This window comes from Oncorhynchus tshawytscha, unplaced genomic scaffold (assembly GCF_018296145.1).
Source record: "Oncorhynchus tshawytscha isolate Ot180627B unplaced genomic scaffold, Otsh_v2.0 Un_contig_4883_pilon_pilon, whole genome shotgun sequence".
Classification (NCBI taxonomy): Eukaryota; Metazoa; Chordata; class Actinopteri; order Salmoniformes; family Salmonidae; genus Oncorhynchus; species Oncorhynchus tshawytscha.
In genome coordinates, this window is record NW_024609513.1 from 167,501 (window position 1) to 179,208 (window position 11,708).

The 11,708-nt window shown below is 46.5% G+C and overlaps 1 protein-coding gene and 1 long non-coding RNA gene across 7 annotated transcripts in view; both read left to right on the forward strand.

The window, feature by feature from the left end:
* abch1 (ATP-binding cassette, sub-family H, member 1) overlaps positions 1-718 on the forward strand; it is a 51,043-nt gene extending 50,325 nt beyond the window's left edge. For all 6 annotated transcript variants that reach the window (XM_042315636.1, XM_042315637.1, XM_042315638.1 and 3 more), the window contains one exon: positions 512-718. In XM_042315636.1, coding sequence (XP_042171570.1) covers positions 512-618 — 107 coding nt within the window. In that variant the 3' untranslated portion in view covers positions 619-718. The remainder of the gene's footprint in view (positions 1-511) is intronic.
* A 5,753-nt stretch (positions 719-6,471) lies between these two features.
* LOC121844994 lies at positions 6,472-7,177 on the forward strand. The gene is made up of 2 exons (XR_006082262.1): positions 6,472-6,949; positions 7,013-7,177. It is a non-coding gene; the product is annotated as an uncharacterized LOC121844994 (long non-coding RNA).
* The last annotated feature ends 4,531 nt before the right edge of the window (positions 7,178-11,708 follow it).

Sequence of the window (11,708 nt, forward strand, 5' to 3'; positions counted from 1 at the left end):
TCACAATGTTCTAAATGATTAGTCACACATTGTTCTAAATGATTCACAATGCCAGTAGTCACACAGTGTTCTAAATGATTCACAATGCCAGTAGTCACACATTGTTCTAAATGATTCACAATGCCAGTAGTCACACATTGTTCTAAATGATTCACAATGCCAGTAGTCACACAGTGTTCTAAATGATTCACAATACCAGTAGTCACACATTGTTCTAAATGATTCACAGTGCCAGTAGTCAGACAGACACATGTGACTTAGTCATGGGCTTCTAGTGGAGGACAGATATCCTGCTCTGTCTGTCTGTCTGTCTGTCTGTCTGTCTGTCTGTCTGTCTGTCTGTCTGTCTGTCTGTCTGTCTGTCTGTCTGTCTGTCTGTCTGTCTGTCTGTCTGTCTGTCTGTCTGTCTGTCTGTCTGTCTCATCTTCACGTCACAGTAGGACCTGAGCTTCCATGTCAAACTGACACAACACACACACACACACATCATGTGATGACGTCTCTCCCTCAGGCTGGGGTCTCTCCAGGATGATGGTGTGGCGAGGCTTCGCTGTCACCCTGGGTTGGAACACTTTCTTCGTCATCCTGGCCATCGTCATCCTCAAGCTGAGGACCTGAGACGTCTACCTGGGGGGGGCTTCCTAGTCTCAGGATGTCTGTGTCGGGGGACACTGTGCTTTAAGGGAGAAAGTGCTGGTTTTCCAGAGTTCATCTTGCAGACAGACCCTCACCCACACCGACACGCACAATCACACACCCTCCTCCCCCCTCCTGCTTGCCAACTAGCCAACCCTGAGAACCAGAGTCTATGGGTGAAGGACTACTAGGTGGGGCGAATCATTCCAAATCTTGCAGGTAGAAATCTACTTCATAGAAAGGATAGCGTTCGCTATTCCATTAGAGAGTTGTGGCTGCTCTTTTATGTTGTCGTCTTTCATGCTGCAATGCTTTGAATGTTTCAACCGCCTGAATCTGTTTCTCAACCCAGTTGTTTTACAGCCTATTCTATTACATACAGCCCAGCTAGCACATTTGGTTCCTTTGAAGTTGTAGGAACGTATGTTTTTGGTTTCACATTGGTTGTGGGAAGGAAGCCATAGTTTCCTGACCGGTAAAACTGAAACGTTCTTCAAACATTCTGAGAAGAGAAGTTCCAGGAACAAGATAAATTGTCACGTCGTACTTCTCTGAACTATCTCAGAACATTCCCAATGTCAAACCAGTTGGAGAACGTTATCAACATTGAAATGAAATGTAGCTGTATTTGAACTTATATGGAACATTGAAATACATAACGTAATGAAATACCAAAATATGTTTTTTTGTTGTCAAGTTCTTTAAATGTGCTGAGAATGTTCCAAAGCCAATTAACTATCCTGCACCATTCCCAGGAAGTTGTGGGAAGGTTGTATGCTAAATAACCATAGAACAACCAAGTTCTCACCAAGCTCTAAGTAACATATGGTTCTCAGAACGTTATGTGCTTGCTGGGAGTATTGTCTGATTCACAGTGCAGGGCCGGGCCAAGCTGTACTGGACTGGCCTGGTGACGCGTCCACCATAGCTGCTGAAACCATGTTGGAAAGGATCATGTGAAGATAAAATATCAGAGCCAGTACAGTTCAGGTCGTTGCTATAGTGTGAATCAGACATCAGTCAAACGGCTGGTGGACCCAGAGAACTGAGGTTGAGAAACACTGTAGAGTAGAAGTGCTGATCTAGGGTCAGGTCCTCCCTGTCCATAATAATGATTTATTATGATGCAAACGGCTAAACTGATCCTAGATCAACACACTTACTTTGAGACACTTGATAATAGGGTTCCTGATCAATGTCATGAATGATCTGCTCCAGAACACACTGTACACAGTACAGGTTATTATAGGCCTTAGGCATGTTTAACTTGTACCACCTGTTCTCAACATACCAATGCATTGATTGGAGGTTTATATTTAGAGTTGCTGTTGAGGGTTTATGAATAACCTCTTCTACAGTATATGTTGACTGTATTTACACAAATGATAGAGAGATATATTATACTATATATTTCATATTTTTTGAGGGAACTGTGTAAAAAAACAAATAATACAATTTGAATGTTTTTGGTATTGTGGTGTTACTGGATAGAGCTCTTCCTAGCTACTGGTGTGTGGGTAAAGAATGGCCACGACAAGAAGGACTCCCGTTTCACAGACGTTTTACTGAAGGATGTTCTCTGATGATGGGAATTCCTGTTCAGTAGATGTTCTTCTACAACTGGTGGCGACACCGGCTCTGTCCAGGGGCTCGGCCCGGCTCTGTCCAGGCACCTGGCCCGGCACCTGGCCTGCTCGGTCCTGCTCTGTCCAGGGGCTTGGCCCGGCTCTGTCCAGGGGCTCGGTCCTGCTCTGTCCAGGCACCTGGTCCGGCTCTGTCCAGGGGCTCGGTCCTGCTCTGTCCAGGCACCTGGCCCGGCTCTGTCCAGGGGCTCGGTCCTGCTCTGTCCAGGCACCTGGTCCGGCTCTGTCCAGGGGCTCGGTCCTGCTCTGTCCAGGCGCTCGGCCCGGCTCTGTCCAGGGGCTCGGCCCGGCTCGGTCCAGGGGCTCGGCCCGGCACGGTCCAGGGGCTCGGCCCGGCTCTGTCCAGGCGCTCGGCCCGGCTCTGTCCAGGGGCTCGGCCCGGCTCTGTCCAGGGGCTCGGCCCGGCTCTATCCAGGGGCTCGGCCCGGCTCTGTCCAGGGGCTCGGTCCTGCTCTGTCCAGGCGCTCGGCCCGGCTCTGTCCAGGCGCTCGGGGGCTCGGCCCGGCTCGGTCCAGGGGCTCGGCTCGGCTCCGGCACGGTCTGTCCAGGGGCCTGCTCTGTCCAGGGCTCGGCCCGGCTCTGTCCAGGCGCTCGGCCCGGCTCTGTCCAGGGCTCGGCCCGGCTCTGTCCAGGGGCTCGGCCCGGCTCTGTCCAGGGGCTCGGCCCGGCTCTGTCCAGGGGCTCGGTCCCAGGGGCTCTGTCCAGGGGGCTGGCCCGGCTCTGTCCAGGCAGGGGCTCGGCCCGGCTCTGTCCAGGGGCTCGGCCCGGCACGGTCCAGGGGCTCGGCCCGGCTCTGTCCAGGGCGCTCGGCCCGGCTCTGTCCAGGGGCTCGGCCCGGCTCTATCCAGGGGCTTGGCCCGCCGGCTCTGTCCAGGCGCTCGGCCACAGAACGATGTCCACGTCCGTGCGATTAGCATGCGAGCAAACCTCCCAACTAACTGTGGGAAAACCAGACAACTGACTAACCTCATCATGGCACGCCCACCAACCAATGAGCGACTAGCAGAAGGTGGACAGTAGAACCCACGGGGGAGGAGCTATGCCATCTGCACTACAGTATGGATAGAAGTGCATTTTGATGAACTGAAATGCTAAACTCAATGTCGGATAAAAAAAAACTAAACTTATTTTTGTCCTCTGCTATTTCCAGGGGCCTCTGGGTCTGAATTCATAAAGCAGAGTGGAAGTGCTGATCTAGGACCAGTTTTGCCATTTAAATCATAATGAATAAGATTACATGGACAGGAGGGGACCTGATCCTAGATCAGCATACCAATTCTGAGGTTATTTGTGGATATGAGCTCTGGTCTCTATCTGTATTTTGTTCTGTTTTGCTTCCTGTTGCCTGTTTTGACAGGAAGTGGTGACCCTGTCTCTTGGTTACCAGGTGATCTAACCTCACAGTATTGGCTTGCTGCTGAAGTAGCCTTGGCTTCTGGTTATTGGTGGAATGCTGTATTTCTGGAGTCTGCTGTGTGCCTGTGCTTGCAGCATACCCCTTATAAAAAGGGCAGTTTGATTGATTGTCCTGATGGTGATTGCATGAGGCTTGTCCCGTCGTGGTTGACTGTTCTGTCAGTGATCGTGTTTGTTTATTGGGATCCCTGTTATCTTTTGCAGAAGCAGCAGCTACTCTTCCTGGGGTCCACCAGAAACACAAAACATGACCAGTAACAAAACACTGGTACACTGATAGACAAGGACAGTCACACACATCTAAAATACATGAATATACAACAATAAAGTGTGTGTGTGTGTGTGTGTGTGTGTGTTACCTGAGAAGGTCATCAGCTTTTAATTACTTTTGTCTGCCCATCACCCCCCTGCTGCTGGACAGAGTGGTGGCTGCTGGGTAAAGCCCTTGGACATGTACCACAGCAAAGAGTATCCAGTCAGTTCTGTTTTAATGACATCTCTCCAGCATGTCCATTCATTGTGTTTTATTACTGCTGGTATTATAATGTATTATTCCATATGTGAAATCAAAGTGTCCAACAACAGATATTGAGGTCTCTTAACTTCCCTGGGCGGGATCAATCCATTTCTCTGATCCAATGGGAGCTCTCTATATATTTCAGAGTTTCTATTGGGTTTGGGGATGATTGACAGCAGCCCGTGGTATTCCGAGGGTTCTGAGATTTCATATCTTGTATTTCTAGTGTCCATCCTTCAAAGTCATGCCAATGACCACTATTACTGACTGAGAAATATGTTTACACACATCGAACCGACAAAGTGCTGATGACTTGAACCGACAAAAGGCTGATGACTTGAACCGACAAAAGGCTGATGACTTGAACCGACAAAAGGCTGATGACTTGAACCGACAAAAGGCTGAAAATAGCTCACGGCAGAAGGAGCTAGTTCACGTCACTCGGTTTGTGGTTTATAAATATTATAATAGAGAAGGTACCATGTTAAGTTATGAAGCTAAAGCATCTACACCAGCATGTGTGTTACTGTATGAATGTTTTCTGAAGAATTGTGAATTTTAGACCGTAAGGCAACTTTTCAAGGTGACTGCAGAAGTTACATTTACTGTGCTTCCCAAATGGCACCCTATTCCCTACATAGTGCACTATTTTTGACCAAACCCCTATGGGCCCTGGTCAAAAGTAGTGCACTATATATATATATAAGGAATAGGGTTGTCATTTGGGGTGCATTCTTAAATGTTCTTGTTTACCGTGGCATATTTTAGAAAAGTCAAGTTTGTATTATAGAGAGAGAGTGTTATACAAATCAAGTTTCAATTGAGGAAAGTGGCATAAATATTTATATGTACCGTATTGGGGTCAAGAGGTCAAGGACCATCACGGCTGAACCTTGGAGTTTATTAAGTGTTAATTCATGTGGAACTCCATATTTATTGTGTTTCCTGTATTGCTCACGGTCCGTTGCCTTTTATGTGTTTGCTTGTGCTGCTATTTCCCACATCTTAAGGGACACATCCACATTCATCTGGAATGTATGTGTCTTACAAATGACATAACAGGTGTTATAAACACGTGTGACTGCAAATGACTTATAAATGACTTGTGACTTATCTTATGACGACTGACATAACACAAACTGGAATTGGGGTTGGAAATCCATCAAATCCTTCATTAGATTGTAGCCCTGTTATAACAGACATATATATATATATATATATATATAACCTGTTATGTCAGCTTATGACAACTGACTTAACACTGTCATGACACCAAACTGTTATCTAGGTCAGCTAGTTACCACTAGCCAACTAGCTTATAGATCATTTTAAGACTATTCATGTCATTTGTTTTGTCAATGATATGTAGGCCTTATGCCAGGGCATAGGGTTCAGGTAACGTGTTAGCTGCCATAATGTATAGGTTGCGTCCCAAATGGCACCCTATTCTCTACATAGTGCACTCATTTTTACCAGAGGCCTATGGGTACTGGTCAAAGGTAGTGTACAATAAAGGCAATAGGGTGGCATTTGGAGCACTGCCATAGCGTCAGCTCTGCTGGTGTCTGTGACTCTATACTTCTACCTCCTCCATGTTCCCCCCCAAAGGGCCTTTTATATATGTATCCATACCAGACCTGGGTTCAAATACTATTTGGAATCTTTCTAATCATTTCATCCTTTGCTTTTAGCCTGTCTGGAATGCGAGATGGGCGGGGTTTGCAGTTTTGCAACTATTCTATTGGTTCCATTGTGCCAGGCAAACATGATCGAGCCCAGCTAAAGGATTTTAAGTTACTGTATTTTGAATATACTGAACAAAAATAAGCACAAGAAGTGTTGGTCCTATGTTTTATGAGCTGAAATAAAAGTTTTCAGAAATGTTCCATATGCACAAAAAGCTTATTTCTCTCAAATTTTGTTCACAATTTTTTTTACATCCCAGTTAGTGAGCATTTCTCTTTTGTCAAGATATTTCATCCACCTGACAGGTGTGGCATATCAAGAAGCTGATTAAACAGCATGATCATTATGTGCTGGGGACAATAAAAGGCCACTCTAAAATGTTCAGTTTTGCCACAGATGTCTCAAGTTTAGAGGGAGCGTGCAATTGGCATGCTGACTGCAGGAATCTCCACCAGAGCTGTTGTCAGAGAATTTAATTTTAATTTCTCTACCATAACCGCCTCCAACATCATTTTAGAGAATTTGGCATTCCGTCCAACCGGCCTCACAACCACAGACCACGTGTAACCACGCTAGCCCAGGACCTCCACATCCGGCTTCTTCACCTGTGGGATCGTCTGAGACTAGCCAACTGGACAGCTGATGAAACTGGGTTTGCACAAAAAAATTATTTGTGCACAAACTGTCAGAAACCGCCTCAGGGTAGATCATCAGTATGCTCGTCGTCCTCACCAGGGTCCTGACCTGACTGCAGTTTGGCGTCGTAACCCACTTCAGTGGGCAAATGCTCACCTTCGATGGCCACTAGCACAATGGAGAAGTGTGCTCTTCACAGATGTATCCTGGTTTCAACTATACCGAGATGAATGAGTAGATGATATAGAGTACAGTATATACGTATACATATGAGATGAATGAGTAGATGATATAGAGTACAGTATATACGTATACATATGAGATGAATGAATTATATGAACTGTAACTCAGTAAAATCTTTGAAATTGTTGCATGTTGCATTTATATTCTGGTTCAGTGTAGTATTTGTACCCAGGTCTGATCCATACTCCTCTGTGACGTCATGTATATGCTGTGACAGCAAACGTGCTGAACCCAGGTCTGATCCATACTCCTCTGTGACGTCATGTATATGCTGTGACAGCAAACGTGCTGAACCCAGGTCTGATCCATACTCCTCTGTGACGTCATGTATATGCTGTGACAGCAAACGTGCTCTGAAATACTCTTCATGTCTCTGAAACAATAAAACCTTCATGAGTAACGTGTCTTTGGTTGGGTTGATTTTCCTGCTGATGGTGGTCTACTGACTCATGTTGCATGGTTTATACCTGGGGGTGTTTCTCAGTCAGGGTGTAGTCACCTGCATGGTTTATACCTGGGGGCGTTTCCCAGTCAGGGTGTATTCACCTGTATGGTTTATACCTGGGGGCGTTTCTCAGTCAGGTGTAGTCACCTGCATGGTTTATACCTGGGGGCGATTTCCCAGTCAGGTGTAGTCACCTGCATGGTTTATACCTGGGGGCGTTTCCCAGTCAGGTGTAGTCACATGCATGGTTTATACCTGGGGCCGTTTCCCAGTCAGGGTTTAGTCACCTGCATGGTTTATACCTGGGGGTGTTTCCCAGTCAGGTGTAGTCACATGCATGGTTTATGCTTGGGGGCATTTCTCATTCAGGGTTTAGTCACCTGCATGGTTTATACCTGGGGGCATTTCCCAGTCAGGTGTAGTCATGTGCATGGTTTATACCTGGGGACGTTTCACAGTCAGGGTGTAGTCACCTGCATGGTTTATACCTGGGGGCGTTTCTCAGTCAGGTGTAGTCACATGCATGGTTTATACCTGGGGGGGTTTCTCAGTCAGGTGTAGTCACATGCATGGTTTATACCTGGGGGCGTTTCCCAGTCAGTGTTTAGTCACCTGCATGGTTTATACCTGGGGGTGTTTCTCAGTCAGGTGGAGTCACATGCATGGTTTATACCTGGGGGCGTTTCCCAGTCAGGATTTAGTCACATGCATGGTTCTATGTGAAATGGGGAGAGAGGCAAGGGGGGAGAGAAATAAAGAGAGATGGAGAGGAAGAGGGTAACAGAGGGAGTGAGAAAGAGAAGGTGTGATCTTATTGCATAGAGAGGGTCATTGTGTTCTCCTCCAGTCTATGGCACCCTACAGATACTTGCTGGCTGCAAATATATGTGTGCCTCTATGGGGGTTAGGCCTGCCCTTATTGAGCTCTATGGGGGTTAGGCCTGCCCTTATTGAGCTCTATGGGGGTTAGGCCTGCCCTTATTGAGCTCTATGGGGGTTAGGCCTGCCCTTATTGAGCTCTATGGGGGTTAGGCCTGCCCTTATTGAGCTCTATGGGGGTTAGGCCTGCCCTTATTGAGCTCTATGGGGATTAGGCCTGCCCTTATTGAGCTCTATGGGGGTTAGGCCTGCCCTTATTGAGCTCTATGGGGGTTAGACCTGGGGGCTCTATGGGGTTAGGCCTGCCCTTATTGAGCTCTATGGGGGTTAGGCCTGCCCTTATTGAGCTCTATGGGGGTTAGACCTACCCTTATTGAGCTCTATGGGGGTTAGCCTGCCCTATGAGCTCTATGGGGGTTAGACCTACCCTTATTGAGCTCTATGGGGGTTAGACCTACCCTTATTGAGCTCTATGGGGTTAGACCTTATTGAGCCTATTATTGAGCTCTATGAGCTCTATGGGGGTTAGACCTACCCTTATTGAGCTCTATGGGGGTTAGACCTACCCTTATTGAGCTCTATGGGGGTTAGACCTACCCTTATTGAGCTCTATGGGGGTTAGACCTACCCTTATTGAGCTCTATGGGGGGGTTAGAGCTCTATGGGGGTTACCCTTATTGAGCTCTATGGGGGTTAGACCTACCCTTATTGAGCTCTATGGGGGTTAGACCTACCCTTATTGAGCTCTATGAGCTCTATGGGGGTTAGACCTACCCTTATTGAGCTCTATGGGGGTTAGACCTTATTGAGCTCTAGACCTACCCTTATTGAGCTCTATGGGGGTTATTGAGCCTGCCCTTATTGAGCTCTATATGGGGGTTAGACCTACCCTTATTGAGCTCTATGGGGGGGTTAGGCCTACCCTTATTGAGCTCTATGGGGGTTAGGCCTGCCCTTATTGAGCTCTATGGGGGTTAGGCCTACCCTTATTGAGCTCTATGGGGGTTAGACCTACCCTTATTGAGCTCTATGGGGGTTACTTTAGCAAAAAAAAATCAAAATGATGTGCAACAGAAAACAAAATTGTGGGTTTCTTCCCGAGTGGCGCAGCGGTCTAAGGCACCTCATTGCAGTGCTGGAGGCGTCACTACAGATCCGGGTTGGATCCTGGGCTGTGTTGCATCCGGCTGCGACCGGGAGATCCATGAGGTGGCACACAATTGACCCAGCGTCATCCGGGTTATGGGAGGGTTTGGCCTAGCCGTCCTTACAGGAGTTTCAGCAATGGGACAAGACTGTAGCTACCAATTGGTTTTCATGAAAAAGAGGTCAAATGTTTTTGGAATGATAATGAGGGTTTGTTATTGGACAATTTCAGGCAGTCCCTGTCTGTTTGTTTACTTTTGTTTGGTGCCTAATGAGCCTTTAAAAGGTTATTCTGTAACTCATTTTGACCTGGTTTGATCGTATTCAAATCTAGATTTTGATCGGTGTTGTTTCTGTTGATGTCTAACGGTATTTGGTCCTGGTTCAAAAGTCAAGGACACTTTATATAAATTGGATGTCTTATTTAGAGCATGGGCTTTTCCTATTGGTGTGAATCCCTTGGTGTCATGTGACCTACAGACGACCAACACTTGAACTTCTACTAATAGCTTCTCTCTCTCTCTCACCAAACTGTTACACAAATATAGGTAAATCAGGTACGTGACTCTGCCCAGTCACCCGCATGCTCCCTGTAAATTCCCTGCATTATGCTAAACATTCTAAAAACGTGTTCCTGGTTACTGTCTCCATGGCAGCCTGACAACAGTGCATGAGCCGGCCCCTAAACACCAGAGCCTGTGATAATCCTGTGACACCACCAGGCTTCCCTCCACACACACACACACACACACACACGTTCTTTAGGTGCCCTTTGCGCTGCTGAATGCAATCCTGTTGTTGCTATGTTTTGTCGCTTTAGCCCCGAAAACAACAACAACACCCTGAAATGCACTCTTGGTAAGAGCAGAACAGAACACAGTGGTCTCTTTGAATTGAGCCCCTTCAGAATGTAACTCTTGAGTTCCAGTTTGATGTTTCACGAGTCCTCATACAGAGGTGTATTCACTTCAGTGGCCTTTTGGAAAGATAACTATTTGCTAAACATCCATCAGACCTGAAGCAGCCTGTGTGCTTTTGCATGTGGAGTCAAAGCGCCTGAGTCAGACCTGCTGTGTTCAAATACCATGTGCAACCTTTTAAATACTTGTAGCATTTTCCCCTAGCCTGCCTGGCGTAGAGACCACGTGCCACATGGGTGAAGTTTGCATGTTGCAACTATTCTGTTGGTCGATTGCGCCAGGCAAGCTCAATCAAGGACCAGCTAAAGCATTTACAATTATTTCAAATAGTATTTGAACCCAGGTCTTGACTCTAGAGGTGCTCTGTCCCAACGTTGGAAGTGTTAAAGGGAGGTGTTGTGTTGGTGTTGTAGCTATGGCAACATAAACAGGAGTAGCAGGTAGTTTGTCAACAGAGATTAGAACATGGGCCTATATACTGTATGTTCCCGTGTGGCTCGGTTGGTAGAGCGTGGCACTTGCAACGCCTGGGCTGTGGATTAGAGAGAGAGTATGTGTGTAGTCCCTGCTGTAGTCCCATGTCCCATCCTATTCCCTATGTAGTGCCCAGAGCTCTGGTTAACAATAGGGAATAGGGGGCTGTAGCTGTTGACCAGAGCTCTGGGCACTACATAGGGAATAGGATGGTACATGGGACTACAGCAGGGACTACACACATACTCTCTCTCTAAGCCTTTACCTAACACGCTTACATAAAAATATATATTTGAGTCATTTATCAGATGCTCTGCAACATACATTAGTGAGTGCATACATTTCCATACTGGTCCCCCGTGAGAATCAAATCCACAGCCCAGGCCGTAGCTGTGTGTTTTATAGTCCTCTGACAGTGAGAGGGGTGAGGAAGTGTGTGTTTTTGATTACCTTGACCACAGTCTAGTTGAATGAGTATTTAATCTGTCTTTGGCCACAGTTGAATTGTCCCACGTACTGCATCCTGGGGATCACCTTGAATTCCATGTAAGGTGTAGAACAAGGGTCCCCAGGTTTTCTTCCTTTGTGACCCACGAATTGAGGTGTATTTTGAGCCGCAAACCCCCCAAAAAACATACACAGACCAAAGAATAAGTCAAAAATATTAGAGAAAATGTTGCAGTTTCTAAGCTATTCTCCTGCAATTCCACACATCCTGGCGCTGAAAGAAATGTTGTCATTTCAAAGCCAATTTCCTGAAAATCTTATACACTTTTCCATTGAGCTGAGAGAAACATTTGCATTTTTTAAGTTTATTTGTTTTTAAATTCTCAAAGAATATAGGCTATTATTGTCAAATGTATAGGTCCATTATCTTTTTACATACTTCATATTTGGTTTTAGTTTACGTTTACACTTGAAAGCATTTTTCTATCCCGAAAATGTATTTCTTGGGGTGGCAATTTCATCCCGTGACCCACAAGTGGGTCCCGACCCACAGTTTAGGAACCACTGGTGTAGGAGACATGTACGCACGCACGTACGCAGGGCAGGGTAAGTTACTTTCT